The sequence below is a fragment of the Fusarium proliferatum genome (assembly GCF_900067095.1).
Source record: "Fusarium proliferatum ET1 genome assembly, contig: FPRO_scaffold001, whole genome shotgun sequence".
In the NCBI taxonomy this organism is placed as follows: domain Eukaryota; kingdom Fungi; phylum Ascomycota; class Sordariomycetes; order Hypocreales; family Nectriaceae; genus Fusarium; species Fusarium proliferatum.
The window spans coordinates 4,829,486-4,844,625 of record NW_022194790.1 but is presented as its reverse complement, the minus strand read 5'-3'; the positions used below and the strand labels follow the sequence as shown (position 1 = coordinate 4,844,625).

The following is a 15,140-nucleotide window of genomic DNA, read 5'->3' as shown; positions in this document are numbered from 1 at the left end:
AAGAACAGCTCGCAGTTCAGGAAGCCTGCCAATAAGCCAATTGCTTAGGTAGATATATTTCTGTATTGCCAGTGGGTGTGTCAATTGTGTAGGTGCAGGTGCAAGCATACGGCACAGGCTGCACAAGCGATGGGCGCGATGATATTTGTGCGTAGATAGTGCCGTGAATGAAGAAGTGTTCACCCCACTACCAAATATTTCCAGCTTCAGCGAATAGAAGCGTCAGCAGTGTACAGATAACCGCAGCTTTGCAGGCGCACTGAACGAGTTGGTGATGCTGAGAGAGGAAGATTCGCAGAAGCAACTTGGTGAACAGCGAACTTAGAATAGCTTCTGTGTGGGGAAATCTCGAGTTGGTAAGGCAGAATATTAAACACCCTGGGGCGAACTGGGAGACGCAGAGACAGATGGAAAGAAGATCCCGAAATACTGGGCAATTCAATTGATCGCAGCGGAGTGCAGTGAGGCCCGGCGCAAGTAATGTATAGAGATATGGAGTGGTAATAGCAGACCAACGATGATTAAGCCGACAATGAGCTTCACAGTTGGGCCTTGAACAAAACGAGAATGTATCAACGTCTAGCTAGGTGCGCAATGCAAGATAGCCAGTGGACGATACCTCAATTCGTCGCAAGACGCGCAGTTTCGGCTGCTAGCTTGTGGGATCGAAGGAAGTGTTTGGTCGGATCAAGGCGATCTGAAGGCGAGATGGGAGTCGTATATACGAAAAGCCGGCCTGTGATGTACTAAGACGGATTTCAAGATGTAGTCCAGGTGAGCATGAAGCGCAACGGTGAGGCAATGAAGCGGATCAAGGTCACTTGGACAAGAAGATGGGATCCGAGGGGATGCTGAAGAGAAATAGCTAACAAGAGCAAGAAAAGACAGCGCAAGCTCATGCCATGGAAAGAGACCGAGAGTGTTCCGTCGTCGCGAAGACTGACCTGAGATGAATGGAGTGGGGTGAAGAAAGGTGAAGAAAGCGGAGGGGAGGGCGTGGGAGAGAAAGCTACAGCTATGAAACGACCAATCAGACAGTAGTGTGTGTGGTCTCACAAGCGAAAGTGGGATGGGGAGGGGCGTGCGCGGGAGCCTTAGGTACTAACTCACCATGCACGGCGGAGAGGAGCGCTGCTGGTAACAATGCCCGCCAGAGGGGAAGTGGATTTCCCCGGGAAGCAGGAGATCAAAATGAGGTAACTTTTCACGGCAAATACATGGACTGGGTACCTGAGGTGAGAGTAAGGGACCGGCCCGGGAATACATTGGCTTGCATTTGGGGGTGCCTGAGATTGGGTAAAATGGAACGATATAAAACGGAGTAGCCTGAACTTTGATGGTCACTGGATTTCTGGAGTAAGGTGGGTTTAAGGTCAGTCGAGGTCAGAAGCCGAATATGGACAATCAATACCGAATTGAAGTAACTGCTGCCCATCGAAACATTGGCTGAGAGACATACATTTGTTGGGGATTCTCACGAGCAAGACTGAGATAAGATGCATGTCTTAATCATCACACGAAAAAACCATCCAACATTTCTCAAAAGGCCAATGACAGACAAGTCGACCGCGGGATGAGGTTCGCAAAGCAAGACAAGGTGAGACGATTCAGACTAGACCCGGCTGTAAATCCCGGCCGAGGTGAGCGGTAAATCTCGGTATGAAATGGAAAATGGCAGCACCTTCTGTCTGATATCACAATGTTTTTATTAAACAATCAATCTTGAGTCTCGAACGTCCCAGGACTCGAGGAGTAAGGATCTTGACAACAGAACCTAATTGATCAAATCTGCATCCCACTAGACTGGTTAAGCTACAGTAGCGTTATGTGATGGTACGCGGCTCTGGCGGCAAATGCTACCCTTGGTTTCTTCCTTCCTTCCCTGCTTGCTTGCTCTGTCTGCAATGTACTGTACCTTCCCATATTAACATACGCTTGTAACGTGACGACGTGGGTTTCTGGCGTCCCTGCCAATCCAAACATCACATCAGCAAAGGACTTTCCTCGGAATTGCTTTCTTTTTCGGAGGCAGTACATCTCATCTCCCCACTGAATCCCCCTCAAATGTGATCCATCCCTTCTTTATTAACCGTACCCAAATATGTCGATTTCAACCGCACATCGGCTATTGGCACCTGGTATGTTGAGATCGAGTAACATGTCTGTCAGACGAGGCGATATCGGCTCAACAGGGCTCTAGTCAATACCTCCGAGCATTGGGCCTTCCATTGAACGAAGGAGGTTGCGATGTTCAATACTCTAGACCGTGTAAATCCGCCCGCATCAAGCTTCTTCTGACCAGACTGAACGATTACTATATACTGATCCATATGCACATTGAGATAACCCCCCCCCCCGACATCTTGTTCGAGGCAGAACTGGTGGAGGCATCTATCAGCCAATCTTAAGCCAGCAAAGCAAGAACTTGATCAAAATGTGCTACAAGTACGCTTGGATCAGGTTCAGAGATCCATCTCCCAGTTCAAGTCTATGGTCAGATAGTCTGCGTGCAACCCGAACCACGGACTGATGGATGGCTAAACCCTGTTCGTCGCATGGCATGCCTATGGCACATGAAGAGATCCGTGCAAGGACCCGTTGTCTAAAGCATCTGTTTGACCGGAGGTGCAACACCGAGCACAGACGATACAGCTCCCCTGGCTCCCAGTGTCACAAGCTGGGACCTATCACGCCGTTGGCTTCTTCATGAACGGAAGCGAAGAGCTACCCAACACTCTCTTGTTCCCCTATCCTTCCCAGTTTCAAGATCATGCTCCAGTGGCATCTTTGGAGTCTGGAATCGCGACTGCAAGCATAGACAATATGTCTCATGTTTGCATTCTGCGTTTCCACCTCCATGAGGTGACCGGGTTTCGTCACCGACGGGTGGGTTGTCTGCGGTCAGCCTCGTCGACAGCTGCAACCTCTATGCTAAGACATGCTATGCTTGCGTGAGTACTACGTGGTAGAGAGTAACATCAATTGGCCTTCTGTACTGTCATTGTCTTTGTCCCAAAGCAAAAGCAATTAATCAGTGCCACTGCTTGGCCGTAGCCTTGTATTGACGTTGGGTTTTTATTCGTTTACCGATGACTCAAGTCTTTGTAGGTACGTCTATGTGCTGATAAAAGGCCCAGCCTTATGCCGAAATGACGTGTGGTATTGAATCGACTTCCTCCTTGACCATATTTCTTATATCGAGACAAGACAAGTGCTCGATGCCATTGAGGCTCGATACTTACCCGCGGTTAATCACTTACACCTAGACCAGCTCCATGCACTTACCAGTCGCACTACTGCGAGTTAGAGCTTGACTCCCACAAATCGTCCCCATACTTTAGGACTGGTTCCATAGGCGCGCCTCCGTATTGCAGAAGCACTTCTTAAGCCACCCAAGGAGAAAGAAACCACTCACACTAGCACCGCACGGAGTGTTGTCATTCGCCGCCCATCAACCCCCGTTCCGGTTCGGTGAGAAGGACGTGTGGCCTGTACCCACGCTACATCAAGGTGATTCGGCTGTAAACTCGGGAAGAGGAACGACAAACTCAATTTGTCAACTAGGCACGTTATTTGATGGGGGTTGTTAGTGAACGCTCAGTTTCTCGCTGCAAAACCCCAGGCACATGACCGACCGTCCATCATCCGTCATCCCGTTCCTCCAATTGTTGTTAGTTATAACCTCAAGTATTAGCCACGCACCCTGTTCTATGTACGGCATACTGTTCCTTGAGACATGCACGACAGAGCGGCCTTGCACTAAGTACAGAAAGCATAAATTATGTGCAGAATTCTATTACGGCATTACAATTATCAAATCGACTCGATTAGATTGGACCAGCGGTGGCTGAATTCCGCCCAATTTCGACATGAAAGAAATTTTGTCTTTCAGGTGCTTGCTCGGCTCACCTCACTCCAGAATTCGAAGAGAAATCATCGGCAGCTAAGGGACCTAGACGTCAAGGGCCCAGTATCACTATCAGGGGTTCCTACTGGTCGAGTCCTGGGTCAATTCTCCGCCCCCATGCTCACAAACCAAAGTTAGGGCCCAGTCTTTTCTTCTTTTCTTCTTGACCAAGGCTGTGGGCCTAGCATCTGGGGCAGGTTGACAGATTCACCGAGGTTAAGTCGAATGCTACGAAGCAAAGCCGCTCACCTCGTAAGTGTTTGCAATGTTCCTGCGGATGCTGAGAACAGCTGTGAGTTTCCAGTCTTGTTACAAGACGGTAATTGGCTTCCATGCGCATGGCCACACACATTGTCAGTTGTATGTCGGTCATTCTCTCACATACCTACATATGAGCATAGCAAGCCCATATATGATCCCATATTCATGGCTTGAATCATTTTGTGTCTCAGTATTCCTGCAATGGGGTGTATGCCACCTCTAGCACCTCTTGGAACAAAGAGGGTGTTGTGATACACATCAAACTCTCTTTAACCCCAGTCGAACCTGGGTCCGGGTCTTCACCGAGATCTTTTCACGAGACATCATCAGATCTGATCCACTTTTCAGTTCTCGTTGTTGGTCCAAGCTTGAGCAAGGACTCGTTGATTCATCGGCACAATGTTCCTTTATGACGGATGGGCAACCGACCCCGACGTGACTCTGAGTCCTTTGCAATAGGCCAATCGGTTTTGCGATCTCCACCAAGCACATTAGATTCACCGACACAAGGCGTCTTCAACCGACGGGAAAACAATCCGAACTCTTTACTTAACCAGTTCGATTGTCATTAATTGGGTCGAGGATGTTAGATTTACACACGAAGCTGGCACATTTGAAAACCATGGCATCTGACGGAGCTCTCACCTTCATTTCACATCACATTAGTACGACGCTTGGCATGTTTCCAGATCACCGCATGTTGGGCTGTTACATACATACCTCACAGCTGTTAAACATCAGGCAGTGACTCCGGACTTGTCCCCGGTGCTGGTTCCCGAATATCGAAAGGCACTTGCCGGACTGGGCCCCGTACCCATATGGGATTGGACAGAGCTTTCGTCTTATCGGTTCATCGTAGGCCGAGAAGACCGTCCCGGTACCGCTCTTAAGCATCCGCCGTGGCGGAATGACGGCGGCGTAACTGCCGCCTACTTCACGTCTCACTAAAGACCCCAGCTGCCGCCTGTATTTGAGTGTACATGGAGTCTGTAGAGGTTTCGATGTGCATCATGGCTGATGCCTCCCACGAATCGAGACCTCCAATGACAAAACCCATGGGGGTTTTTTTTTTCGAACTTATGGAGACTGCATGGTGACTATGCCAGTCGATCTGCATCCTTTTGGGATGCCGCTCATGTGATCTTCGCACCAAGCTGTTGAGTGAGTTGTACGGTTTGTGAGCCTGAGCAACGTGGATCAATTTCGTACGATATTTCAATCATCAAAGGTATACTACTCGTATTGGCATCCTGCTGCATGACAAGCGACTAGCTACTCCGGTAATGATGCTTCATAGCTATGGAAAGAAATATACAAGAAGAGGCAGACAGATCATTAACTTAAATGAGATAGAGATTCCTGCCACCAGTTAACCCATTATAATCACCACTTCTGATTCTTTGTCCATGGAGAGCTCACAAGCTCGCCCTTATCATTCTTACTTGTCCCAATCTCATCACGCTTGTCATCAACCAACCTCGCCCATTCAAGCAGTAGTCTGAAGAGGTAGACTTCTTTATCCTTTTCCCCTAACGCTTGGTTTGCCCACTTGGCACCCTGCTGTGCAATCCAGGCCCCATCCTTGGCCAGCCCCTTCATGTCAGTATCGCGCCCGTTGAGGTATGCTTTCTTCTGTGTACCAGTAAAGTATGTCAGGGTGGTGTGCAAACCCTGATAACGCGTATCGATGGGCACGAAATGTAGCCAGGGAATCAGGCGATCGCTATACCACGTACGGAAGATGGTGGAGATAAAAGGTACGCTCTTTGAGCGGAGCACGCGGAGAAGGTCGGGTGACGGCCCGTAGTCCTTGTCCAAGAGGAGGATATAGCGGTATTCGAGGGGCTCCTGGTCCTGAGCTTCGTTGACGATGGGATAAGTCTGATGAAGAAGCTCACAATTGGGGCCCATGCAGCCTGTGTAATTGTTCATGCCGACACTCGATGGGAGGACAAGATTTGCTTCTGTAATTGGTACCCTTTCATGTCGGTATACTGATGGGTCTTTTGCTGTCGGAAGAACCATTGATACCTTGTCATCGGGATTTTGGTTTCCCAGCATATGAAGGAGCCGAAATTTGTGATTGCCACGCAAGGCCTGGTCTGAGATAACGCCATTGTCTGTTTGACCACGCCAAAACATGGCGTCGTAGCGACGGTCAAAGTTCCAGCCTATGTCAAGTCTGTCGTCATCTTCCTGTGGAGGAGGTATTAGGATGTCATTGAACGGTTCCGACTTGGAGAACCCAAATAATGGCAAAAGGTCCCTGATTGGTTCCGCATGAGGACTTGAGAGAGACATACCATGGAGGTACTTGAGATCAGGCTGGAAGCAGTACTGAAGTGATCGTTCCCAGTTGACCATGAGTTGCGCCTTTGAGTGCCTTCGTACGCAATCAGCGCAAAATTCTCCAATGTTCCAATGCGGGTTGGTTCGAGTTCGTGAGCCGGGGGGGCATGCTTCAACCTGCATCTGGCGATAGTTGGCTGGGCTTATCAAGGAGAGCTTCTTGATTTGGGGATGATCCGGCAGCGCTGGCAAAGGGGCGGCCACAGGAGTCTCTGCAGAGCTGGTTTCCTCAACCTGGTCTGCGTCATCTTCTTTGGCTGCCCTCTTCGATATCAGATTGACAATTGGGGTCAGGTCAGCCCTGTTGTGCCCATTCGCTGTCTCCCATGATGGAAGAATCCGTGGTGTAATTCCCAGGTTAACGGGAAAGAGCATGTCAGGGAGGAATTTAGCAAACTTGTTGATGGTTAAGGCGAGGCCGTCCAGCACCTTGGCATCATGACCAGTGACTTCAGGTAGCCTCGATGCATTACCGTCCTTGATACCGATAGTATGGATACCAGGCATCTGAGACAAAAGGGAAGCTCGTTGCCGAAGTTTGTTGGGTGGGATAGCTCGGAAGGGGGCCAAATCTTGGTCGATCTGATCGAATTTATCAATGACCACAGTATCCTTAGCCAGGTCATACCAATCTGCAAATGCCGGGGGAGGATCCCGTCCTTCATGTCGTTCTTTATAGATCTTGTGAGCAATGGGAAGACTCCCACTTGTGCTCGCTTCCTGCATCCAACGGTCTTGCCTGATATTGGCTCTGTAAATGAAGTCATTGACAGGATGACGCTTAAAAGTCTGCGGATCAGACTTGGCAATGAACACAGTAGTGCCCACAACAAGGCCAACGAGAAGAGCCATGAGAACGAATCTTCTGATGAAGATGACAGATTGAATACCATGAGTGTATGTGAAGATGATCATGCCGAAAGCAATGAAGTAAAGTGGGGTGATCTCATTAAGGCGTGTAGGGTGAAGGTATTCACCGTAGTGGAAGATGTTATGACAGGCCTTTGCTGTTCCCACCAGAAAAGTGATGATAGCGGATGGTGTAAGTGGTGATGTCTCGCAGACCCAGAACGTAGCTGAGATCATGAGTGCCGCAAAGGCAACACTGTCGACGATGATATCAAATCCGTAGAGAAAGCCGAACCCAGCGTGAAGCACAGACGACCCCTTGAAAAGCCTGCTCCCTACCCACACAAGACTCATCGATATCGAAGAGAGGGTCAAGACTGTACCCAAAGTTCGTAAACGCAGCTTAGCGGTGCGTGACCAGGCGAGCAAGCGCCAAAGAAGAATCACGATGATGGCATCAAGCACAAGTCCCATACACTGCAAAGCAAGGGTTGACCGCTTGCTCTCGAGTAGTTCAAAGCAATAGTACGTGGAGCGTGTTATGCGGCCTGTGGCGTAGTATGTGCCTGTAGAAAACACCATGAGACTAGACACCGCCATACTGAGCATAACTCTTGGGCCACTGAACCAGTCGACCAAGTCATCAAAGCATGAACGCCAGGGGTCATCAGGGTCCTCTGGTGGAGGAAAGCCCCATTTCCTTCGAGAAGTGAATATTTCGTAAGCGAAGAAGAGTAGTGGTAGAAAAGACTGGACGATTGTAAGCTTCCCTACTATCCATCTGTGATAAAGGGCGTAGTCTCACCTCGAGGCCAGGAGTTGCACATTGTTGCTGATAGTTGACACGATGGAAAATTTCCAATCTCAATACAATACATAATACAAGCATTGGAAGGGAAAGTCTTCTCGGCCTTCCAGGAAGATGTGTGTTCTGCCCCCTTCGAGCATCATGTGCACCGTCAAGTAAAGAACCCTGGCGACGTGTTGTGAAGCGTCCGTCTGCGCCAGGAAACCACTTGGTTATACAACTGACTCCATAGCATGCTATTCCGGAGAGCAGAAATACAAGAAATGATGATAGTCTCGGACTTTCTAAGTAATATCTCATGTCAGGTCTGATTGCATATCTGGAATGACAGGGCTATGACTAACCTGTTAGAGAATGGCGTTCAAGGGTTTGAGATATGTAAAAGAATGAAGAGGTAGCACTAGAAACAGCATTAGCTATTATATGTATTAAGACTCGATAGTGAGGGGAGAAATGTACCATAAGGCAAACAATTGAACCACTGTATCTCCAGCCATGATGGCTTTATCAGAACCCTCAAGGCAAAGATAGACTGGAACAACAAATATTTAAGCTTGATAGCGTCTTCAAACTACTCATGTCGTCGCAGTCTGGCTTTTGACTCTCAACCAAAACATAGATATTAACTCCAAGTCACTATTTTCATCAATCGAAGTTTCATATCGTCGTCATGATGAGAAAACACAAGACAGCACCCCTGCTCAGTTCTGGCTGATTATCAGGGGACTGCTGACGAACGCCCCTGAGAATTACATAAGCGGACTTTGATTCGCTGAGCGTTCGGGATATAGCGGTTTGAAACACCAACGGTCCACTAAAATTTAGGGGCATCATGGCTACCTTACCTGTCAGCCAGCCTGTCTATCTGATAACGACTTTAAACCTCCATGTGATGTAACAGCTCAAGCTAAAGCTTCATCATGGCCGGCCTCAACGACGTGCCCTTCATCAAGGGCCTTGCCGTGCCCTCTGTATGCGCTCTTATCACATTTCTTGGCTATTTCTCGCAGTTTCTCTTTCACAACTCGACGTCTCTCGAACCAGGTCCTCCCTCGCGCCGCGAAACCATCATCTTTAATACCCTCCTCTTCACACTATGGTTAACGTACTACCGAGCCGTGACCGTCGACCCGGGACGATATATATTCAAGGATCGTGTCATTGACGCTGATGGACAGCGATGGTGTAACAAATGCGCGGCGCCTAAACCACCTCGGGCGCATCATTGTCGCCATTGTGCCAGATGTGTTCCCAAGATGGATCACCATTGTCCTTGGACTAGAAACTGTGTATCGATGACAACCTTTCCTCATTTTCTACGCTTCTTGGTATATACAAACATATCGCTCTGGATGCTTGGCTACTTTCTATGGCAACGCTTCTCTAAGATCTGGGAACATCGAAACCTCCCTGCATACCTAGGACCTAGCTTATCTGGACTAATCGGACTATCGCTAATTGCGATCGTCAACTTCTTTACCACTGTCGCATTGGGTATCATGCTCATCAACACTGTTAGGTCATGGATATTCAACCAGACTATGATAGAAGGATGGGAGCAGGAGCGCCATGAAGCTCTCATGGATAAGGGACCTAAGGACTGGTGGGACATTACAGGTCCCGATGGCGAGAAAGTGCGCTTCGAAAGACTTGAGTTCCCCTACGATATCGGTTTCTTTGACAATATGGCTCAAGCAATGGGCACCCGCAACATGCTCATGTGGTTCTTCCCTCTCGGAGGGAACCCCACCATCGCTAAGGATGGTACTGGCTCAGGCTGGGAGTGGGAGGAGAACGGCTTCAACCGCGTTGAAGGACTTTGGCCTCCTCCCGATCCCGACAAGATCCGTCGAGCTGCAAGGGGTTGGCCTGCTGCGAATCGTGACTACGCCGAGGAGCTTCGCCAAGCGAGTATGAGCTCCAGCGAGTTCAAGGCTGAGTTTCTCAAGCGAAAGGCTGACGATGAGAAACGCAAGAGACATCTCATGGCGGAACTTGAAGAGGTCGACGACTATGATATGTATGACGATGAAGAGTATGACCGTGAATTCGATCAAGGTCTTGGATGGGTGAACTCGGATGGCGATAGACTGCGAGATTATGGTGTTGATGAGGAAGAGTCAGAAGCTGAGGCGGCAGACGAAGATGTGCCCCTAGCCGAGCTCATGAGAAGACGAAAAGTGCTCCAGCGAGATATTTCAGACGATTAGATGACATAACATGTATAATAGAGTATAAAAGTTCAATGTCAAAGTATATAACCCCTTCTAAAATCTGTAATCTTCTTGCAATGAATATGAATATCTTCGTCGATCAGTCCGTCCCAGAACGACCCTTCCTACAAACGCTTGCCCAAAGCATCAAGAAAAGAAAACCAAAACCAAACTCGGCCGTGATTTCCTTGCGGCTTTCTACACACCTCGGTTGCCCAGTACAGTCTTGTTCGTTTGTATACAACAGAAGAAAGAACACACTGTCATATACCATCCCTCCTCTTCTCTTACACACTGCGATTTGTGTCATGCAATGCAGGTGCAAAAGTCTGACCCATCGAGATTTGTCTCGGTCAAAGTTCTTTCTCGACTCCTTAGTAAGTTCGTGAAGCATAAACTCGTTATGTCGACTACCAGTCATCGTCATCCTCCTTTTCCTTTTGCATAGCATTCTTCCTGGCCAGAAGAGCATCCGCTAAACTCCCGCCCAAGCTGGGTGTCGGTGTGCTGCTGCGGCTGTCTCCTCCATTGGGCGTATTGAGGCTCATGCCAGAGTCACGCTGCTGAAGCTCGGCAGGCTTACGGTTAGCAGCAGGACGCTTGGCTGGGGGCGCAGGGGGTGTTGGCTTGGATCGCGGAGGAGCCGGAGGAGCTCGAGGCGCAGGTGGAGCTTGTTCCTCGACGTATGCTGCAGGGACCCAAGCCTGTTGTGCAGTTTGAGGGTTCTTGGCTAGCCACCAACCTAGATAATCATGTTAGTAATGTTTAGTTTCCGATGTCAAAGGTTCAAGCGTACCATTGGATTCCTTCTGCACAATCTCAACGATCTCATTTGCGGTGATGGTGAGCTCGTTTTCTCGTTGTCCAGCAAAGTCATACAAGACCTTGGCCATCACCTTGGGCGGGCTTGGTGGACGTGCTGCGACAGCAGGAGGAGGCGGCGGTGGGGGTGCACGTCCAGCGCCACTAGCATTGCGAGTATGGCTTGGGAGAGCGTTGTGGGCAGCGGGAATTGGAGTAGCAGCGTTGGCACCAGGACGAGGGGCGATACGAGGAGTGCTTTGGGTGGCGGCAGCGGGAACAGCGGCAATATTAGAGACAGCAGCTGGTGGTTGAGGCACGGCTCGACCTGCCCCTGGTCTAGGCTTGGCAGTTCGGTTGCCCTGGATGCGAGAAGGTCGACCGTTGGGGCCACCAGGCTTGATCAGCTTGCCTCGAGTGATGGGGCGAGGAGGTACAGGCTTGCCCTTGGGTGTAGGTCTAGAGATGGAGCTCGGTGGCTCACCGGGCTGTGTGTGCACAGCACCACTCTTATAGTAATCAACTGGAAGTTGTGAATCCTTCAGGACCTTGACCTGCTGCATCTTGCCGGGCTTCTTGGCATACTCGATTGTCTCAGCGATCTTAAGGTTGAATCCACCGGGCATCACTCGCTGCATCTGAGTAAACATTTCTGTCTTGAGCATACAATTCATGAGGGGGTCAGGTTCCTGGGGGGAGCCAATGCCAAGCGAGAACCAATCATCGCGCGCTGATGAGGCGCCGATGAACTTGATGGCTCCCAAGGGCACCGCTTTCTCAACTGAGATTTGTGGGTGGCCATTCACAAGCATTTGAGCAATGATATAGAACTTGTTGGTGGTGACGACGATGATTCGAGGGCTTGCTTTACTGGATCGACCAAACTTGGCCTCCAGAATCTCAGCACGGCATGAAAATACCGCCTTTTCGTTTGTACCAATACTAGCTGCGTTGCGGATCTGAGCTCCGGGGCCGGTGCTTGCATTGACACCCAGATAGTCACCAAGGAATCGTCGGGAACCCAGCAGACTCATGCGGCGTCTTTCCTTGCGACCTCCCAGAACCTGGTGGCCATGGTCACGAAGCTGAAGGTACTCTGCTCCGGTTCGCTTCTTCCGCCAGAATCGCTGAATTCGAGTCGCCGACTCGGCTCGGTAGGCGAGGTAAGCCCTCCACATGCGCTGAATTCGCGTAGCCATGTTGTGCCAGTATCTGTCTCTCATATGCTCAAGGGCAAAGAGCGTCTCAGGGGCTTTGATGAAGGCCTTGGTAACACCCATTTGCCACTCTTCCTTAGGAATGCTGGTATCCTTGAGAATCTGCTTTACAGCAGCCTCAGTTGTTCCCTCCCAAGTGAATTCACCAGCGTATGAGGTAGCAGGAGACAAGAGGAAGAATCGATCAACGAACTTGTCGAAATCTTGGCGGTAAGCAAAACCGGCACGACGAATGCGAACGTTTTCTTGAAGACCAAGATACTTGATCTGATGCAATACATTGGGGCTGTTATATTCTGTTGGCGACTTGTTCTCGTTGGGCTTGATAGTACGGATGTATGAGGGCTGGCACTTCATCAACGTCTCGACCAGGGCATTGGCGGAAGCTCGGATGCGATCGCCTGCAGAAGGAGGCTGCTTTCGGTTATCTTGGTCAACGGGCCGAGGGAACAGGGTATGAACAAATTGGTTTCCACTGTGCTGGAAGAGGTTCAAAAGCCCCTTGAGAAGCTGATCCTTATTCTTGTCCGTAATACCTTCGACAGTATAGGTGACATCACCAGCGTAATGCTTGATGATGAAGTTTCCTTGTCGAGGGGTAAGATGAGCATGAGACATGCCGTTGATACTCTGCATGAATGTGCGATCGCAAGCAGCAGGGTCAGCGTGTGCGGTCTTGGTGGCATCCTTCATAGCAGAGAAGATACCAACTGGCCGGATCTGTTCGATAAGGTCGCACACAACCTTGTTATCGAAGTACTTGATAGGAGTCCATTGAATCTGTTCCCTGGCATATTCCTCCTGCTCGGCCTTGAGAGTCAGTTGAATGAAGATCTGTTGCAACTTCTCGTTGACGTAGTTGATGCACAGCTGCTCAAAACTGTTCTTCTCGAAAATTTCGAATCCATAGATATCCAGAATGCCGATTGTATTGGTTGTCGGTTGCCTCGCCTTGAGAGACTTGTTAATGCGCTCGACGATCCAGTCGAAAAGATTGCTGTAGATAGCCATTGCCAGAGCATCTCGCGTAGCCTGTGCTTGGGCAGGGTTGGCGGGCGATTCGATAACTTCGCCATTTCGAGGTGTCAGGATTCGAATTGTGATACCGCTGATGAGCTGGTCAGGGGTAACTTCTAACAGGTAAGCGGCAAAGTCAACCACTGATCGATCGATAACCTCTGCGTAGCCGCCCTGATCCTCCTGAAACTGGATATTTCCAACCCATAAGATAGCCGCCAGCATTCGAAAAATTTCATCTTGCTCAGCCTGAGTAAGGCCAATAACCTTCATGGCATTAAGCGTGTCCTGAAACTCGGCGAGATCGTCGATACCGTCCACGTCCAAGCATTTTGACCGACTGGTATAGACGTAGGTCTCAGGTTTTTGAACGCCGAATGTTTCTCGGTATTGTTGTGAAGCGCCCTTCGCGAATTGGTAAAAGATATGAAAGTTTCGCTCGTTCGTGATCTGGCCCACCACTCGTGACTTTTCCAGGAGGTAGTTTGTGATGTCGGCACCCACGGGTTCGCCCTGGGCGTTGAAGTAGATCTGTAGATACTTGCCAAAACGCGAGGAATTGTTGTTTCGAAGTGTTTTTGCGTTTCCGAAAGACTCTAGTAAGGGGTTGGTTGCCAGCACCATGTCCTTGATCTGCTTGATGTCTCCGGATTCCCCACCAGACACACTAGCAATGTACTGCATGATGCGCTTGGCCGCCTCGGTCTTTCCGGCTCCTGACTCTCCTGAAATAATGACACACTGGTTGTCGCTGTATGCCTTCATGTTGTAGTACGAGGCCTCGGCGATGGCGAAGACGTGTGGTGGCATTTCGAGTCGGTTCTTGCCCATGTAGCTCTCGAGGACCTGATCGGTATAAATGCCCAGGTCCCTGAAAGGGTTGACTGAGACCAACACATGGCCAATGTAGGTATAAATTTCGTGGCCCTCAAATCGCTTCTTCAAATTATCGTTGATGGCTTCGTTGGAGACTTTGCTCAGCAGAGTCAGATCGGAAACACCAATCTCCTTCTTCTTGGTTGTCTCAAAGGTGGCCTTCTTGGGCTTCGCGCCTCCGCTTGCGCCATCCGCGGGTGCACCGGCGCCCTTGTTCTTAGGGCGTCTTGATATTCCCTGAGAGTTGAGTAAAAGTTGTCAGCCAAAAAAGACGCCGATATTAAAGGTTGACCCGTACCATGATGTGCGACTTATGGGGGAGAGAGTGGGGAGGGGGAAAGCGAGAGATGGGTTTTGAATTTGTATCTATACGGGCATCAGAAGATTAATCCCGTGTTGAATAATTGAAGGCCTCTGGTGTGAAAAAGCCAGAGAAGAAAATACGAGGTTTAATTCCAAAGGAGAAAGTCTGGAGCTTAGGTAGGTTTGGTGTGGCTGGAGACGACTGGACTTGGGAGGTTGTGTTCAGTGATGATCTGGTGCCTGACGGGTGACGAAACGCCGACAATTTTCCGCCCGGCACAGCCCCCCTGGATTATGTGCAGCCTTACGCAATAAGTGGCGGTAGCAAGTGTTAACGTCTGGCTATTGTATGCAAACGCGCGGCAAATAAAAGTCTGCTCTAGGCAGCATAAATCATAAGAATTTCGAGGTGGAATTGTTTATTCAGTTCTTTTGCGGTGTTCTAGGGATGATTCTAATAATATCCCGACTCGGTCATCCCTGCGATAACGAATATTGCCTTGCTTTTTACTCGCTCATGCCCGATGTGTCGTCATTGT

At 49.6% G+C, this 15,140-nt stretch overlaps 3 protein-coding genes across 3 annotated transcripts; 1 reads left to right on the top strand and 2 right to left on the bottom strand.

Annotated features, from left to right (window-relative positions):
• Window positions 1–5,551: 5,551 nt before the first annotated feature.
• Window positions 5,552–8,671, bottom strand: FPRO_00513 (uncharacterized protein; the record flags this gene model as incomplete). Its single annotated transcript, XM_031225308.1, has 4 exons — window positions 5,552–8,116; window positions 8,172–8,410; window positions 8,519–8,574; window positions 8,634–8,671. 4 exons carry the CDS (start codon window positions 8,669–8,671, stop codon window positions 5,552–5,554), a joined length of 2,898 nt encoding a protein of 965 aa, XP_031075957.1.
• A 423-nt stretch (window positions 8,672–9,094) lies between these two features.
• Window positions 9,095–10,384, top strand: FPRO_00514 (Palmitoyltransferase PFA4; the record flags this gene model as incomplete). The annotated part of the gene is made up of 1 exon (XM_031225307.1): window positions 9,095–10,384. The coding sequence occupies one exon, from the start codon at window positions 9,095–9,097 to the stop codon at window positions 10,382–10,384; it is 1,290 nt and encodes a 429-aa protein (XP_031075956.1).
• A 413-nt stretch (window positions 10,385–10,797) lies between these two features.
• On the bottom strand, window positions 10,798–14,599 carry FPRO_00515 (putative myosin I heavy chain; the record flags this gene model as incomplete). Its single annotated transcript, XM_031225305.1, has 3 exons — window positions 10,798–11,129; window positions 11,184–14,535; window positions 14,597–14,599. 3 exons carry the CDS (start codon window positions 14,597–14,599, stop codon window positions 10,798–10,800), a joined length of 3,687 nt encoding a protein of 1,228 aa, XP_031075955.1.
• Window positions 14,600–15,140: the final 541 nt, after the last annotated feature.